Below are 18,074 nucleotides of genomic sequence, written 5' to 3'. Positions count from 1 at the left end.
TCCGCCCCCGGACTGTCCCGGTGCAACCTGGGAAATGGAGTTTGCCCCAGGAGGCGCTCCAGGAGAACACGTGATATAAAGCACCAATTGGCGTGCTTTTTACTCTGGAACTGTTCCTGGATTTTGGCAAATGAGAAGTCGGCTTCCTCATCCTCCGGTTTGGGACAGTGGCAGTCATGGCGCCACCCGTGAGGTATTGCATCCCGGGTGAGTGAGCTGTGCCCATAGCCAATTCTGGATGGCACAGAGACAGGAGGGCTGGATGGCCAACAGCTTCTGGGTATCGTGGCTGATGCAGCGTTTTTTCCTGCAGGCGAACGCCTCTGTAACTTGGAGGAGGGTAGCCCGGGCAGCGGCACCTACACCCGGCACGGCTACATCTTTTCGTCGCTTGCTGGCTGCCTGATGAAGAGCAGCGAGAACGGCACGGTAAAGGGGGCGGTTTCCCAACTCCTCCGTCTCTGCCTTTCTCTTAAGCTGCCTTTGTTTTCGCTGTCAGGGTACTGCGGAGGTATTTTTAGTGCATCTCTAAATTGGTCTCTAAATTTTTCCCAATTGCGGTCGCCGCTGCTGGGCACTTAGCCACTACAGACCAGTTGTGTTGGTCTTGCTTCCTTTTGTTGCAAATATTCGCGGAAGAAAGTAGGGGAAGCGCAGAGGCGAGCTCAGCCTTGACAGTGAGCCGAAGCCTACCCGGCGTCATCTCGCTCCACTGTTCCTACCTCGCTCTGCAGTCTAGTCATTTTGCTTCTTTCAGTGTCTCTAATGTCGCTAAAGCTCTCTCCTGCCAGCCATCCGGAACGCTCCTCTCCTTCTCTGCCTATTTAATTCTTACCTTTCAGATAGCCTTTCTAGCATCACTATCTCAGAGGCCTTCCTAGACCCACTAGTCGAGTAAAGGAGTTTTCTTGGGTTTTAAAACCCGAAACACCTTTTTTTTGTCAGTTTTTAAACACAAATTAAAAAAACTATTCTTTTCCTTCCAAGCACTTATCTCAGCATGTAACTAAACCCTCAGTTGTATGTTCCCCAATAGACTCTTACCCTACTAAGTTCTGAGAAAGCAGGCCTCACCACCATACCTTCAGCGCCTAGCACAAGATAAATATTCAATAAACGTTTGTTGAATGCGTGAGTAATATCATCCTCCCTCGCTCCAGAGGCTGATCTAGGATTAGTTCAGGATCAGGTAAGCAGATTTTGGAGGGGGGGGGCAGCATAAAGACAGGTAACATAGTAGAAAGATTCAGAATCAGAACACCTAAGTACCAGCTAACTAGACCTGGATTCTGTTTTGGATAAGGAACTTAAACTCTCTGGTTTTAGGTTCTTCCTCATCTGTAAAATGAGGCTTATTTATTTCTTCAGTCAATTTTGGGCGTGTCTTTAACATTCCTAAGTCTACTAATTTCATAAATATAGATATCTGTTGAGCATTTTCATGCTCCAGGCACAGTACTGACCTCTGGGGATATGGTAATGAGCCAAATATACATGATCTCTGCTATCAAGGGACACAGACACAAATTGTAAACAAATACTTGGCCAAATGAATGTATGGTTATAAATGTGATGACTGCTTTGAAACAATGTTATAGAGTACCATGAGAACATGTAACAAGCAAGCCCACTAATCAGCAGAAGTGACATTTCAACCCGAATCTAAAGGATAAATAAGAGTTAAGTGGGTGGGGAAAGCACAGTCCTAGCAGAAAGAACAAATTGAACAGAGATCCTGAGATGAGAAAAAATTTAGTGCGTTGGTGAAACTGAAAGGCCAGGAGAGCTGAAGCATAGTGAACAAGGGAGAGATTAATAAAAGATAAGATTCAAAAACATCTGTTTAACACCAACAGCCCATGTCATGCTCAAAGAGAGAACTCCACAAGTATTCCCTTAAAATAAAAGTAATCAAGTATGGCCACTATTATATAACATTTATTTGGAGATTCTAGCTGGTACAATAAAATGGGAAACAGAAACAAGCAGTATAACTTTGGAGAAAAGAGTTAAATATCCATGATTATAGACAACATGGTTGTATACTAAAGAATTCCAAGAAAATAACCAAAATACCTACTAGAACTAATCTAAAGTGGTTAGATGATGACTTCTAGCAACATTCTTCCTATGCCCCCCTTGTCCCTCCTATTTCCTAAAATTTCTAAGGCTTTCTACTATGGGCACAGATCTGTAGGCCACCTCCCTTATTTCCTCAGCTATGGACCAAGGCATTTCTGTGTTACTCTAGAGCCACAAATACGTTTACCCAGGCCTCAGCCATGAAACTCATGAATTATTGTTACCTCTGTAGCTTCCTGTCGTGTCTGTGATGAGAGAAACAGAGTCCCAATTGCTGCCAGATGTGGGGGCTGTTGTAACCTGTAAGGTAAGTTGGTACTAATCTCCCTGCTTAGGACACTTGTCCAATGCTGAAATCATGATCGTTATAGAAGTGCCCTGTCTAATATGGTAGCCATTGGCTAATGGCCATTAAGTTGAAATAAATTAAAATTAACCACAATTTAAATTCCCTTCCATAGTCCCACTGGCCACATTTCAAATAGTCAGTAGCTACATGTAGTTAGTGGCTGCCCTGCTGGTCAGCACAGAACATTTCTATCATCACAGCACTGGACTTCGCTGGTCTAGAGATTTCTAAGATATTGATCAGGGCAGCAAAGTTCAAGCAAGCATAGTTCTTTTACTGAGTTTGTCGTTTGCAAAATGGGTACCAAAGGGTGATAAGGAGGCCTGTTTTTGAATGTCTGGAGCTGGGGGCGGAGCCAACATGGCGGCGTGAGTAGGACAGTGGGAATCTCCTCCCAAAAACATATATACTTTTGAAAATACAACAAACACAACTAGCCCTAAAAGAGAGACCAGAAGACGCAGGACAGTGGCCAGACTGCAGCTACACCAGCGAGAACCCAGCGACTGGTGAAAGGGGTAAGATACAAGCCCCGGCCCTGCGGGACCCGAGCGCCCCTCCCCCCAGCTCCCGGCGGGAGAACAATAGGCAGAGCGGGAGGGAGACGGAGCCCAGGACTGCCGAACACCCAGTCCCAGCCATCCAGGCCAGAGCGCAGACACAGTATATGCCCAGGGGGCCCTGGATACTGGGGGAACAGGGAGTAAGACCTCAGAGCGGGTGCTGAAGCTGATGCCCCTGTGACAAAGAAAAGCGGGGGCTTTTTGAAAGTCTTAAAGGGACAGGGACTTAACAGCTTGACGGAAACAACCCAGGTCACAGTACAGCAGCTGGAAATTACAGGGAAAACCAGGTGCACTAACCCCCTGGGCAACAGCTCTGAGACCCCTCACGGAGGCAAACAGTCAAGCAGCCCCCCCATCTATCACCCCACCGGGCGCTGCGAAAGCAGAGAAGCAGCCTGAGACAAATTCCGCCCACAGAAAGGGAAATTTCTCCCTCCCGGCCAGGCAAGACACAAAGACCCACTCTACACGCAATTACCCAACACAAGCCACTAGGGGTCGCAGTTGCCCCAGTAAAGAAAGGCCAGTAGTAAGTGAAAATTTTGGCCCTCCCAGCTGACAGTCAATAGCACCTGTCAACATGAAAAGGCAAAAAAATATGATTCAGACAAGACTAACCCAGACAGCTTCGGCATCTGCTACATCTTCCCCTGAGAAGGAATCTGGGGAGATAGATTTAGCCAGTCTACCTGAAAAAGAATTCAAAACAAAAGTCATAACCATGCTGATGGACTTGCAGAGAAATATGCAAGAACTAAGGAAGGAGAATTCAGAAATAAAACAAGCTCTGGAAGGACTTCAAAACAGAATGGACGAGATGCAAGAGACCATTAATGGACTAGAAAACAGAGAACAGGAACGCAGAGAAGCTGATGCAGAGAGAGATAAAAGGATCTCCAGGAATGAAAGAATTTTAAGAGAGCTGAGTGATCAATATAAAAGAAATAATATAAGAATCATAGGCATTCCAGAAGAAGTAGAGAGAGAAAAGGGGATAGAAAATGTCTTTGAAGAAATAATTGCTGAAAATTTCCCCAAACTAGGGGAAGAAATGGCCTCTCAGACCACAGAGGTACACAGAACTCCCATGACAAGGGATCCAAGGAGGGCAACACCAAGACACATAATAATTAAAATGGCAAAGATCAAAGACAAGGACAAAGTATTACAAGCAGCCAGAGAGAAAAAAAAGGTTACCTACAAAGGAAAACCCATCAGGCTATCATCAGACTTCTCAACAGAAACCCTACAGGCCAGAAGAGAATGGCATGATATACTTAATGCAATGAAACAGAAGGGCCTCGAACCAAGACTACTGTATCCAGCACGAATATCATTTAAATATGAAGGAGGGATTAAACAATTCCCAGACAAGCAAAAGTTGAGGGAATTTGCCTCCCACAAACCACCTCTACAGGGCATCCTACAGGGACTGCTCTAGATGGGAGCACTCCTAAAAAGAGCACACAACAAAACACCCAACATATGAAGAAGGGAGGAGGAGGAATAAGAAGGGAGAGAAATAAAGAATCATCAGATTGTGTTTATAATAGCTCAACAAGCGAGTTAAGTTAGACAGTAAGACAGTAAAGAAGCTAACCCTAAACCTTTGGTAACCACAAACTTAAAGCCTGCAATGGCAATAAATTCATACCTTTCAATAATCACCCTAAATGTAAATGGACTGAATGCACCAATCAAAAGACACAGAGTAATAGAATGGATAAAAAAGCAAGATCCATCCATATGCTGCTTACAAGAGACTCACCTCAAACCCAAAGACGCGCACAGACTTAAAGTCAAGGGATGGAAAAAGATATTTCAAGCAAACAACAGAGAGAAGAAAGCAGGTGTTGCAATTCTGGTATCAGACAAAACAGACTTCAAAATAAAGTAACAAAAGACAAAGAAGGACATTACATAATGATAAAGGGCTCAGTCCATCAAGAGGATATAACCATTATAAATATATATGCACCCAATACAGGAGCACCAACATACCTGAAACAAATATTAACAGAACTAAAGGAGGAAATAGAATGCAACGCATTCATTCTAGGAGACTTCAACACACCACTCACTCCAAAGGACAGATCCACCAGACAGAAAATAAGTAAGGACACAGAGGCACTGAACAACACACTAGAACAGATGGACCTAATAGACATCTACAGAACTCTACATCCAAAAGCAACAGGATACACATTCTTCTCAAGTGCACATGGAACATTCTCCAGAATAGACCACATACTAGGCCACAAAAAGAGCCTCAGAAAATTCCAAAAGATTGAAATCCTACCAACCAACTTTTCAGACCACAAAGGCATAAAACTAGAAATAAACTGTACAAAGAAAGCAAAGAGGCTCACAAACACATGGAGGCTTAACAACATGCTCCTAAATAATCAATGGATCAATGACCAAATCAAAATGGAGATCCAGCAATATATGGAAACAAATGACAACAACAACACTAAGCCCCAACTACTGTGGGACGCAGCAAAAGCAGTCTTAAGAGGAAAGTATATAGCACTCCAAGCATATTTAAAAAAGGAAGAGCAATCCCAAATGAACGGTCTAATGTCACAACTATCAAAATTGGAAAAAGAAGAACAAATGAGGCCTAAGGTCAGCAGAAGGAGGGACATAATAAAGATCAGAGAAGAAATAAATAAAATTGAGAAGAATAAAACAATAGCAAAAATCAATGAAACCAAGAGCTGGTTCTTCGAGAAAATAAACAAAATAGATAAGCCTCTAGCCAGACTTATTAAGAGGAAAAGAGAGTCAACACAAATCAACAGTATCAGAAATGAGAAAGGAAAAATCACAACAGATCCCGCAGAAATACAAAGAATTATTAGAGACTACTATGAAAACCTATATGCTAACAAGCTGAATGTCTGGAGCTGACACCTTTTTCTGAAGAAAACCAAAAGACCTTACATTCTAGCATTTCAGTTAAAGTCTGTTAGTGTTTCATGGGAAGTACAAATCAATGCTGTACTGATCAGTAAATGTAACACATCAGTACTCCCTGCCCATCCCTACTCTCTGCCAGGTTAAATTAACTTTAGCTTTTAGTTTCTCTCTTTATAAGTTGCGCCAGCAGGAAATCTGTGTTTTTCTGGAAATAACTGGAGAGGCAGTGACCCAAACATTATGCAACAGCTGAAATGTAGACTTAAATTTCGTCCACTCTACAGGCCTGTTAGCAAGATCTGTAAAGATGTAGATTTGCCGTGATGCCCTGTGTTTAGGTTAGATGTCTGTATTTTTCAAAATCTACACCATATTATTTCATTTGATTCCTGCAATAACACTTTTAGGTGGCCAGAGTGTATCTTATTCCACTTACATATGTCACTTATGCAGGGATAAGTAAGAGTTAACTTATCTTAAATTCTATATTTTCTAGAGTTGCTTGGATTAAAACCTTGGAATTCCTAGTGTATTGCTGCCTCCTCAAGCTGACAACTGCTCATACTCTAATGCTGATCTTTCCTCTCTTCCACAGGTCTCTAGCATCAATTCACGCTTTGCCAAAGTGCACATCCTATATGTAGGATCCACACCTCTTAAGAACTCTTTTCGAGGAACTATCCGGTAAGTAGTAGTCTTGCCTTCACATGTGTCTCAGTATCTGGAATAAGATTAGGGTAGAACAGGAGACTAGAATTCTTAGGAACAATTACTATTAGTACTCCTACCTATTTCTCTTCTCTGTGCTCTGATTCTCTCCAGGTGGTGTCCAAAAAAAAACATAATATGTGAGCTAGGACAAAAGGAAAAATGAGATAGGGCTTTAAAATAAATTAAAACAATTGTGCTGTGCTGGCAATTAGCAGTGCAGAATAATTCATATCAAACAAAATAGATGGCATTTTAGGCAGTACTTTTTTTTTTTTTACTTAATGTACATTAAATCAAGGATTGTAAGACATTAAAAGTGTTAGTGAGTGAAATGGTAGATTTATTTATCCTGCAGGTTCTTTGAGAAAGGACAAAGAATTCTTGTGAGCTAGACCATTTAACTTCTGAGAACCCTTTCTGCCGTCAGGGTTCTATGTAGCTCCATCGTGCCTCTGTTCAAGCTCTCCTAAGGCAGCAAAGTTCCTTATCCTCTCCTGCCAAGTCTGATCTGCTTTTCTCTATGCAGAGGATACTGCTGCTCCATGTGAGCCAAGAATGAGAAAGGAGATTTTCTCCTCCTGGTGAGGACTGGGAGTGCTTCTCCATCCTGCTCCTCTGAGTGGCATTTGGGTCCCAGTTATGACTTGTTCTCTCTGCTCTTGTAGCTCTTTGTCTACTAGGATTCTGCAGAAAAATTTTTTCTGACAAATAATTAATCTTTGTGTTAATTCTTTTTTATAGAAAGGAAGATGTCCGAGCTACTGAAAAAGACAAGGTTGTTGGTTGTTTTTTTTTTTTTTTCTCCCATGGCTTGAGAATCTCAATCCTTTTAACTTAGTCCAGTGAATTTCAAAGATCCATAGGAATGTGGAGTCCAAGGAAGTTTAAGGTGTTGCCTATTGCAGAGTGTGGAATTCACCTCACTGTCTCTTTCCTCTCCATATGATTTTTATTCACTCTGTTGACCAGAAAGGATCTAGTTTACTTTTTGCCTTTGAGATCAGGTATTTATTCCTTGCTGTTCCCTCAGACTTACTCTCTGGATCCTTCCAGAGGCAACTACAGTACCTTTTGTCCAAGTCAGATTCCTCATCAGTTTACTGAATTCAAAATCTTTTCATTTATATGATGATGCTGTACAAGCAATAAAAGGTGTTGATTGACTTGAGCAATGACGACTTCTATCCTCTGGGATTAGGAGGTAAAGTGGCTCTACCAGAGGGGTTAGGAATTTCATGTGGACCTGATTTAGAGCTTTCAGTTAACACTCCTGTTCTTTCTTTACAGGTTGAAATTTATAAGAGTTTCCGCCCAGGAGACATTGTCCTGGCCAAAGTGGTATCCTTTATTCCCAGCAGACTGTGGTCCTTTGTCAAAACAAGAAATGGAAGTAGAGAGACAACTCAAGTGGTTATGGGAGGAAAGATTTATAACCTGTCATTTTCCTTCACCAGTGGTATGTGACTAGATCTCCCTAGGTGATGCACAATCCAACTACCTCCTGACCACTGCTGAAAATGAGCTGGGGGTGGTGGTGGCTCACAGTGAGTCAGGTGAGTTGGTCCATGCTTCCTCACACTTACCTTTCCCTGGGAGCTATAGTTGGGACTAATCCGTTGTTTTTCTTTGTTCTCCTTGTTTCTTAATTATCTAGGAAGCAATATGAGTGTATATACTACTGGGACTAGAATGATCTTATATAAATCTTAGGAAAAGGGGAACTCACTCCTTAAGTCAGTGGTATAAACAAGGTTTTTTCTGTGTGAGGTGAGGTTCACTAGGTAGCTTAGTGACGCTTCAGTTCATACCCAGTTGGCAAGAGAAGGCTCTCAACCAAGTATCTGAGGTCCTAGCTCCAACACCAGCTTTTCCCTTCCAGGTGTCCAGATGGTTCCCATCAGCTGGTGTGAGATGCAGTGCCCCAAGACCCACACTAAAGAATTCCGAAAAGTGGCCCGCGTACAACCTGAATTCTTGCAGACCTAAGAAGCCACATTTTACCACATGGAGGAGCATGAGCTGTTTCTAACAGTGCATGTATGAAAGTAACATCAAGATGCCATTGTCTTTATTCAGACACCTGGGGTTGGCCAGCAACCACCTCGTAGGAAAATCTACCAGGAACTTACTTTGTAGGTGGAATAATTTTCTTGTGAACCTTTCAGTGGATTTCATTCCCTTGAGTGTTAAATCTTTCTTTTGGAGGCACTAGCAAACAAACTGTAAGGTGTTGGAAATAGCCTATTTCTCCTGACAGTCTTACAAATTCATATTTTTTACTGTGACAAAAACATTTTTGCTAAAAGGATTTTATGGTTTCTATTGTCTTGATTAGGGAAAAGAATCATCTCAACATTTAGAGCAGAGGTTTGCCTGGTGGCACCCATTAACTAACACGGTCAGGTGCTTACTTGCTCTGGACAAAGGCTAATCTCCGGTCTTTTTTGTTTTCATAATATTATGTCTTAAGTACTTGTGCTTATTGAGTACTTACTATGTGCCAGGCTCTAGGTCAGGTACTTTATATTCCCTCATTTAGAGATGATGGTTCAGTGAAAATTACAGGACCCATGATGATGATTCAGGTGGCATCTAAATAGGTCTGAAAGTAACTTATATAGTATTGCTGATTTAGGGGAAATGTTAGAGGGACAGCAGTATCATGGGAGGTGGCCATGGAAGGATTTGTGACATGAAGTAAAAGGAACTAAAGAACTTAGATCTAAGTGAAGTGAAGCTGTTCAAGGCAGAGAGAAGCAGAGCAAAGGACAGAAGAGGAATGAACATATAAGTTTGAGGATGAGAAGAGGACAAGGGTTAAGCATGGAATGGTCACACAGGTAATGGGAGGACAGATGAATTATGAGATGTCACTTCTTGGGATGTTATTCAAGGAGCTCTTACCTTCCATGTGTAGTGACAGTGGTTTGGGGTGAGCTTTGGAATCAACCCACCTAGGTTTGTATCCTCTAGTTGCTAGCCTTGAGCAGGGTAAGTTGGGTTTTTTTTTTAATTGAGCATTTTATTGAGCTAATTGTAGGCCCATATGCCCTTTTAATAACATAGAGAGATCCTTGTTCACTTTGCCCAGTTTCCCCCAATAGTGACATTTTGCAAAACTACTCTATATGAAAACCATCAGGATGTAGACGTTGATACTTAGTAGGTTATTTTTTTTTTAAATCTGTTTCCTCATCTGTTTATGACCTTACAGGATTATTGTGAGGAAGAATGCATGAAAGTGCTTAGTACCTGCCAATATTATTGTTATATATTATTATATATATCTGATTGCCTTCTATCAGGTATCCTCTAAATGCCAGGACTTATGCTAGGCACTTTGATCTAGTTTGTTTAATCAGTCTCCTATTGTTATGTATTTTAAATCTACAGATTTTTCTTTTGCAGTCAGTACTGCAGAGAAAACCCCTATACCGTGTATCTTTGTGCAAGCCGATGATTCTTCTGTAAAACAAATTCCTAGAAGTGGAATGCTGGGTCAAAGGATAAGCATATTTTACAAATTGCTAATACAAAGGATTGACTTTAAAAACAATCTAGTAAACAAGGCTTTACCTTTAATTCTAAAGAGGACATAATGGAGTTTGAGAGTTTGACATTCCAGTGAAGGGGTATTCAGAAACTGGCACCACCAAGCAAGAGCTGTACTAGAGGCATAGAAATGGAGAGCTCAGGCAGGAAGACCTGCCCACCCCATGTCCGCTCACCAGCCTAGTGAGACAATTTTTGAAATGGACTGTGTAAGAGTTGTGACTGGTTGCCATCATACAATGATTTGGAATTGAGACATTTCAAGTTGAATATTCAAGCTTATTTCCTCAGAAAAGAGAGATTATACACTGCACAGAAAATATTGCACATCACTCCTTTATTATACTGATCTGGAAAAAAGACTTAGTACAATTACGCTCAAAATAAGTACTGGGCCCAAGTGGCAGAGCCAACCAACTAGAATATGATTCAGCAATCAGACACAGTGAGACACACATTTGGATGTGATCAAGAGACATCTTACTGCCATAAAACAGTTAAGGCAGGGGAGGGACTATAAAACACACAGCAGGATGAGCTCCTACACCTTAAAGTCAAGGAGCTTATCCCACGTTGGTGTGAGGAATGGCTTATTTTATGATGACCACGTGGGAATATTTCAACTGCCACTAGAAACTCAAAGGGTTCTTGTTTTCTATTATTTATATATATATATATTACTGGGGTTTTTTTGTAAAAGTAAATGCAACACGTAAACATTCAGGATTGATCCCAAACTTGTGCGGTCAGGGAGGAAGCATTTGTGATCACTGTTCGGGTTACACTCATTTCCAGTGGAATGACTGGAGCCCCATCCCTCCCAGTCACCCAACTACACAGCAGTACTGGACTGGCTCCTGCAATACAAACAGGCTCCCCACTTCTCTGCACTGGTTGTGCCTTAGCGTGGTTCCTTCTGCTCCCCCACTTAAGAAGGTCCTTAGTAGCAAAGCACTAGCAAAAACCAGTTACTATCCTCTCTTGGGTGAGTCTTCCTCAGCTGGGAAGGAGGACCCAGGTCCCAGAGGTGCCATTCTGACCAGAGTGTATGAAGGGAGTGGGTGCAAGAGCCAAAACAGCTAAAATCAAATTGGGAGCCACCAGTCCCCACCTGCAGCTACAATTTAAGATGCCTACAGATGTGGTCAGTGTGACATGTGCAGGGAGAGGCGCAGAGGAATGGGACGGGCAGGGAGGGTGTCCTTGGGGAAAGCAGTGTGCTGGCTCGCCTTTACTTCTTGGCCTTGCCCTGGGCAGCTACAGCTTCCATGGCTTTGCGCACAGTCTCTTCATCCCCCAGGAACTGCATGGGCTTGATGGGCTTCAAGTTCTTGTCCAATTCATAGACTATGGGAATACCAGTAGGCAGGTTCAGCTCCATGATGGCCTCTTCAGAGAGACCTGAAAATACCCACAATGATCAGCCAACAAGATGTGAATCCACATCACTCCTCCAGGTGACAAAAGACTTTGGTAGAAATTAAAACAGGACATCCTTTCTGATATTTGTAATGACAGTTATGATATGTGTTATGAGCTGCCCACCCCATGTCAGCTCGCCAGCCTAGTGAGACACCCAAGGGATGTCCCTGATATTTATTCCTCAGCCACTGAAAATCAAGAAGAGTATGAAAGGTATATACTGTAAAACTCTCCCAAAGTGGGACCTGGAAACCCAGAGTGAAGAAGGACTATACACATCTCAAATATCCTATGTAGTCTGTCCAGCCTACCAAAAACCAGTACATCTGGACCTCTAGGCCCTCAGGTGAAACAATTTAAGATGTAAACAGATTCATGTGTAAAGTTGTACGAGGTTGTGATTAAGGACTTGATCAACATTTCCAACCGCAATCCTAGTCTAGAGGTGGGCATCTCAAACTTTAATGTGATTCTTAATCACCCGGGTGGTTGAGGCAGCTTGGAATCAGGTCTGAAGTGGGATCTGAAGTTCTGCATGTATAACAAGCACCCAGAGGGTGTGGCCACCTCTGCTTTTGCAGATAATGCTTTGAGAAATAGGGTAGAAGATGTTTCCACTAGGAGTCAATCTATACTGTCTAAAGCTATCACTCTGTCTGGTCCTTTCCTGAAGGTCTCCCTCACAGTAAATAAGTCCCTGATTAGCTGCAGTTCTGCTTTATCCCTCCTTGAGGGCTCCTCTGAAAAAATGTACATACCCTCCAGATGCTTGACAATGCCCCGAAGGCTGTTGCCATGTGCTGCAATCAGTACCCGTTTCCCCTCCTTGACCTGGGGAACTATTTCTTCATTCCAGAAGGGCAGAGCTCTGGCAATAGTGTCCTTCAGACTCTCACAAGAGGGTAGCTGATCTTCAGTGAGGTCTGCATACCTGCGATCCTAAACAATAACAAAAAATCCAAGCTCACAAATTATGAACAGTTGTATCTGTTCTGCCCATTCCTCATCCCCTAAGGGGTCAAAGTGATGGGTGAAGTTCTCTCACCTGTGCACAGAATGCAGCTGACTGCTTGGGGAAGGGGATAATTATTAACCTGCCCCTCTCTCCCCCATTCCTCCCACTGAGATTAACAGTTCAAAACAAACACAATGTAGAAAGGGAGGTTTGGGAGGAAGGTAGGCTGGCTACAGGCTCTTCCCAATTCACTTTATCTTGTAATTGGTTTAGGAAGGCCATATCTATGGCTATGGTTGTGTTTCATAAAATATGAGCAATGGAGATATAAAAAAGCAGATAGAAATTCATTTTAGATAAACAACATAAACCATCAACAAAATTTTTTAACAAATGAAGGTCATTCTTTGGAAAGGGGGATTACAACTAACTACTTTATCATAAATTATAAACTCAATGGACTAGATAGAACACTAATAAAAGCTGGAAAAGAGTGAGGCCCAGATTCTAATCCCTGAGTCCTGGGTGGAGTGAGCCAAGCCTTGGTTTGTCCATACCTTACTGATGTTGCTGTAGAAGGGATGGTCAGGCTCCATCGGAGGTGGTGGGACATCATAGGAGCGCCTCCAGATCTTTACCTGGGCTTCACCATGCTTGGCAGCAGTTTCTGCTTTATTGAGGCCAGTCAGACCCCCATAGTGCCGCTCATTGAGGCGCCAAGTCCTCACAACTGGCAGCCACATTTGGTCAATGGCATCCAGCACTGTCCAGAGCGTGCGAATTGCTCTCTTCTGCACGGAGGTGAAGCAGATATCAAACTCATAGCCAGCATCTGGAAATTTTAAGTTCAAAATGATAAGCTAATCAGGTCCACTCTGGAACCAGAATTTTTACATATAAATCTCCCAAACAGGTATTCCAAAAGAAAACTATTTGGCTAAATATTCTATTTTGTATATCCTAGCAGGAAAACAACAACAACAACAACAGTATTCTGCCTTCCGGGAAGATAAACCTTGTTGACTTATGTTACAGTTGACAACATACCTCCCAGCAGTTCCCCAATAATTCATCTAACCTAAGACCTAACTGTTCTGCCAACCAGTTAACCTTCCATCTGTGCTGCTTATCATAATCCCCAGAGTGCTGTACGGACACACATTTTAAGAATTTGTTTCTGCTTCCATTCTTTCAAGAAAATGATCCTGAAAACTTGGGACTATCTTAGTAAAAACAGTAATAGCTAATATTCAAGCTTATCATGTATCAGGCAGTGGACTTAATACTTTGGGTTTTATTTAGACTTCATAATAATTCTATGAGGTTACAATCCCTACAACCCATTTTACCAGATGAGGAAAATAAAGACTAGAAGCTAAGCAAATTATTGAAGGTCACAGCTGTTACAAGACAGGAATTAAAACCCAGGCTGTGTGACTCCAGAATCCAACTCATAACCACCATTTCTAGGTGCCTCCATAATTCTCTCACTCCTAAGGATCCTGATGTTTGTAATTTAGGTTAGAATTGTCACTTCTGAAATTGTCTAGGGAAATGGGTTTTTTACTTCTGAAATTGTCTAGGGAAATGGGTTTTTGAACTTCCAAAAATCAGGACACAGCAAGAACTCTTAGAGGATGCTGCTAAACCTTCAGTTATTGCACAAAATTGTATTTCCACTATAGAGGATGGAAATCACCATAATCTCTACATCCACAGCTCCTCTCTGCTAAAGTCTAGTGCCAGCCTATTCCTGGGAGGCAGATACACCTACTTAGGTAAACTGTGAAACCAGCTTTAGGAGAAATCACTCACTGGAATAAAAGCAAATGCTGTACTTTTTATGATTCATTTGTAAATGCATCACTCTTCCATACACAGTAGTTATTAAGGGGTGGTAATCAAGAGTTATGTTGGCTCAACCACAGGTTACAACAATTAATCTTACCTTACTTTGTATTTCATGAAAGATTATTCTCCCACCTACTTAGTGGGGAGATGGCCCTTTCCTTATGTAATGGGCCAAGAAAACATTCCTGTTTTCTTCCAAGAGGCTACAAGGCTCCCTGAAATTCAGGACAAACTTTCCAGGGTATTGCCTCACATTGAGGTTGCTAACAGTAATTAATGAAATGTGAAGTAACTTCCTGTCAGTCATTCAACTGAGAATGCAGCCAGTAAGAACTACACTGATGGGGGAAGGATTAATCACCAGGAAACTCATGCCACCTACAAGGAAAAAGATGACAGATCTCATCAGAGCCTCAGAACAAGTCCTAGTAGACTCAGTTACCATGTCCTCCCCTAACCATCAAGGGAGAAAGGCTCCCCAGTAAAGGCTGAGTCACTGGGAAGAGGCTATCCATAGCGCAAGCCAGCACTCCCAGAATGAAAAGCTATTGGCTGTTTCACTGCAATTATTTCTACTTGCAATGGAGTACCTCACATGGAACACACAGAATAGGTCCCCCCAGGAGAAAAGCAGTTCCCCTTAGGGCTCATAATAAGGAACTCTAAAGCCTCTTCCTTTAACTTGCCTATTAAACAAAAGTACGGCCTAGAACACTCCCAGGGATGGAGTGGAGCTCATCTTTTCCCAGGAGTAAGACTGCATGAGGAAACCCAGTTCTTGCTAGTCTCCTCCTGAAATGAATCAAGATTTTATAAATCCTAGTATCATTTAAGGCTCTGGTGAGTTTATTCTATTTATTTTAGGTCTCAATTTATTAGATTATTCATAATGGTCTTTGTCATTAAGGGTTTCTGCTTCTAGTCTTTCATTTTTTAATATAATTATCTGTGATGCCAATCTAGATATTAAGATTTTAAATAGAATTTTCTGAAAGTAATGCTACCAACATTTACTTAAAAACTGAAATAGGATCGTTATTTTAAAGAGAGAGAACAAATCTAACTTTGATCACTCTTAGAGAACAGTTTTGCCTGGGGATAATCATCAGCAAATAACCACAGACCCATACACTTCTTCCTGTTAGACAGTAGGAGAGAAAATGGCCTCCTTTACTAGCACTTTCCCTTTCCCAGGCTCTCCTAAATGGGATGAGGTCACACTAGGCCATCCCAAAGCATTCACACACACCTCCAGCAAAACTGCATTCCCCAGACTTTCCAAACCTTTAGTTCATTTCAAAAGGATCTATAGTGAAGGGAAGAAGCTACAGAGAGCAATCTGGGGCCACATATCTGTTCCTCATCAACCAGACATCATGATCCTTCTAAAAAGCTGCTACCTTGTCTAGAGGTTAGAAGGGAGCAGGGCAGGACCTGCCCTAATTGCCAGTGGAAGCACCTCCTCAGTCCAGAGATTTGAGTTGCAGGCAGCAGGAAATGCTTCCTTATTAGCATTCCAAAATCAGAGCTGACTGCCCCAGGGGTCAAGCCTGGATGGGCAAGCTTATCTCACTGTCACTTCCATCTAAACCCAGCCCATGTCACTCAACCTGAAACTGAGGTCAAGGCACTGGATTAGGAATAATACAGGCCCTTGGACAAGTTATTTTTCTAATTTTCACTTTTCCCTACTATGAAAGAGGGCCAGGAAGGGATGGGAAGGAAGGGGATAAAATCTGTCTACTTTGTGGTGTTGTGGAGAGCATCTACTGAAATCATTCATTCATTCATTCACTCAATTACATGTTGGATACAATTTCAACACTGGATTTGTGGAATACTGAACAGCAAAGGCCTACATAAACACGTGTATTTCTTGGTATCTGGAGGCCTGTAGGCCGCCCCACAGCCGGGGATAAGTGTGTGCACACACTTCACTGGGATATGCAGTTGCCTCTTGAGATTTGGTTACAGTTGCTGAAAGACACCGGCATTCAATTTAATAACCCGTCTCCGAATTACTTAATGCTAAGACCAGAAAGCGGGAATTTCGCAAGTCGGTGTCGTGGAGAGCGCAGTGAATTGCAAGGCAACCGCCCTGGGTCCTCTTCCTGGCGCGGCCCCTCACACTCCACTGGGTGACCTTGAGCAAGTCAATTCCCTACTCTGGACCCATTTTCTCAACTGCAAAATAAATTGATGGAGAGGTGAAACCCAAGATCTCGGCCCTCTCCGGGAAGGCGCGGGGGCGATCCAGCGGCCGAGACTCAACCGCGCCGGCCTGGGCCTTACAGCCCCCTCCCATGACCCGCACCGGCCCGCTCCGCACCTCGCAGCGCCTGCCCGCCGCGCTTCGCTTCCTCGTGCCCCGCCGGGCTCAGGTCGGCGTCGTACCAGCCGCTGAAGCGGTTCTCCAGGTTCCACGCGCTCTCGCCGTGCCGTATCAGTACCAGCTTGTAAGCGGCCATGGCGTCGGCTCGGAGTTCAGCGCACACTGGGGCTTGCTGAGATTCCGGAGTCGTAGTCCGGCCCCCCGGCTGCGCCTGCGCACTCGCTCTCCACCGCCCGTTGCCGCGCGCTTGCTGGTCCAAATCTTTCCACTCGTTCGGGGCCGCCCTCCGCCGACTGGGGTGCGCATGCGCCCCGTGCAAGCTCAGCGGCCGCCGTGGGGAAGGGGCACGCTCGCGTCCGCAGCGGCGGTCACGGAGCGCACGTAAGCGGCGAAGGGCGGCGAGACCTTTGGGCGGCGCCGGACGTGCGTGCTGGCCCGCGTGTTTTAGAGTCACCCGCCAGCCTAGGATTTCTATCATTCATAACCCATTCGTTGCAATAAAATGGTCCTTGTCATTTGAACGGGGCATAGCTGTTGCCAGGTCACTTTCCCATCCTTATGCAATGTTTGATTCACACATTGAATGGATCTTCACTGTAATAATTTATTTGCTTATTATTACTTTATTTTCTTATTCACTTAACCATGCCCAGCCTCATCTGTAAATGGACACAATACTTAATTGATGCCTATCTACCTGGAAGGTGCTCAGTAAATAGTTACTATTGCTAGCTCGTTTCAGTGGACATTGACCTAGTTTACATCTAAGGAGACAAGCTTGACTGCCGGTTCCTAAGCCCTGCTCTTCATCAAACACAGGGCTGTTTATTCCACCTCTTAGTCTCTCACAGCCTCTAATCAGTGCCTCCTGGGCCTCCAACAGTCAACCTCTAGGACCCTTTGAAAGTTCCAGAAAGAGAGTCGTTCCTCCCCTACACCCTCCCTACACCCAGTCAGCAGTTTACACATCTGCTTATTTGCACAGCTCTCTGCTGCCGTGGCACTGTCTCCTGGTTTTTCAATCTAGCCATTTATATTGAGCACCAAACATGAGTCAGGGTCAAACAAGAGATTGGTTGGATGTATTTTCTGCCCTTCACAACAGGTGGAGCGCAGACAAGACGCACATGTAAATAGCTAACTGAAATTGTGCCTTATGCTGTATTTTGACAGATTCCAGAAGTTTTTAATCTCCATCTACTATGATCCAGGCAATGTTATAAGTGCTTTACAAATGACAACTCATTTAATCCTCAGAATGACTCTGAGGCAGGTGCTGTCATTTCCCTACTTAATGAGAAAACTGCGGGATGAGGTCACTTGCCCAAGGTT

The 18,074-nt window shown here is 43.3% G+C and overlaps 2 protein-coding genes across 2 annotated transcripts; one reads left to right on the top strand and one right to left on the bottom strand.

Moving 5' to 3' along the window:
* Window positions 1-97: 97 nt before the first annotated feature.
* Window positions 98-10,186, top strand: EXOSC1 (exosome component 1). The gene is made up of 8 exons (XM_036886490.2): window positions 98-207; window positions 314-429; window positions 2,315-2,389; window positions 6,515-6,603; window positions 7,372-7,405; window positions 7,918-7,968; window positions 8,099-8,183; window positions 8,510-10,186. Exons 1-8 carry the CDS (start codon window positions 177-179, stop codon window positions 8,614-8,616), a joined length of 588 nt encoding a protein of 195 aa, XP_036742385.1. The 5' UTR covers window positions 98-176; the 3' UTR covers window positions 8,617-10,186.
* A 316-nt stretch (window positions 10,187-10,502) lies between these two features.
* PGAM1 (phosphoglycerate mutase 1) lies at window positions 10,503-17,002 on the bottom strand. Its single transcript, XM_036886488.2, has 4 exons — window positions 16,740-17,002; window positions 13,117-13,391; window positions 12,363-12,543; window positions 10,503-11,583 (listed from the first exon to the last, which is right to left on the bottom strand). Exons 1-4 carry the CDS (start codon window positions 16,876-16,878, stop codon window positions 11,414-11,416), a joined length of 765 nt encoding a protein of 254 aa, XP_036742383.2. The 5' UTR covers window positions 16,879-17,002; the 3' UTR covers window positions 10,503-11,413.
* Window positions 17,003-18,074: the final 1,072 nt, after the last annotated feature.

The sequence above is a fragment of the Manis pentadactyla genome, chromosome 8, assembly GCF_030020395.1.
Source record: "Manis pentadactyla isolate mManPen7 chromosome 8, mManPen7.hap1, whole genome shotgun sequence".
Lineage (NCBI taxonomy): Eukaryota > Metazoa > Chordata > Mammalia > Pholidota > Manidae > Manis > Manis pentadactyla.
This window is presented reverse-complemented; position numbering and strand designations above follow the sequence as displayed.

Bases quoted from the DNA above. Each gene is read 5' to 3' on its own strand.
- PGAM1 (XM_036886488.2), bottom strand. From the start codon at position 16,878: ATGGCCGCTTACAAGCTGGTACTGATACGGCACGGCGAGAGCGCGTGG. The intron at 13,392-16,739 runs GTGCGGAGCGGG...TAAAATTTCCAG, and splicing joins CGGCGGGCAGGCGCTGCGAG to ATGCTGGCTATGAGTTTGAT. The intron at 12,544-13,116 runs GTATGGACAAAC...GTTATTGTTTAG, and splicing joins TCTACAGCAACATCAGTAAG to GATCGCAGGTATGCAGACCT.
- EXOSC1 (XM_036886490.2), top strand. From the start codon at position 177: ATGGCGCCACCCGTGAGGTATTGCATCCCGG. The intron at 2,390-6,514 runs GTAAGTTGGTAC...TCTCTTCCACAG, and splicing joins GGGCTGTTGTAACCTGTAAG to GTCTCTAGCATCAATTCACG. The intron at 7,406-7,917 runs GTTGTTGGTTGT...CTTTCTTTACAG, and splicing joins GAGCTACTGAAAAAGACAAG to GTTGAAATTTATAAGAGTTT.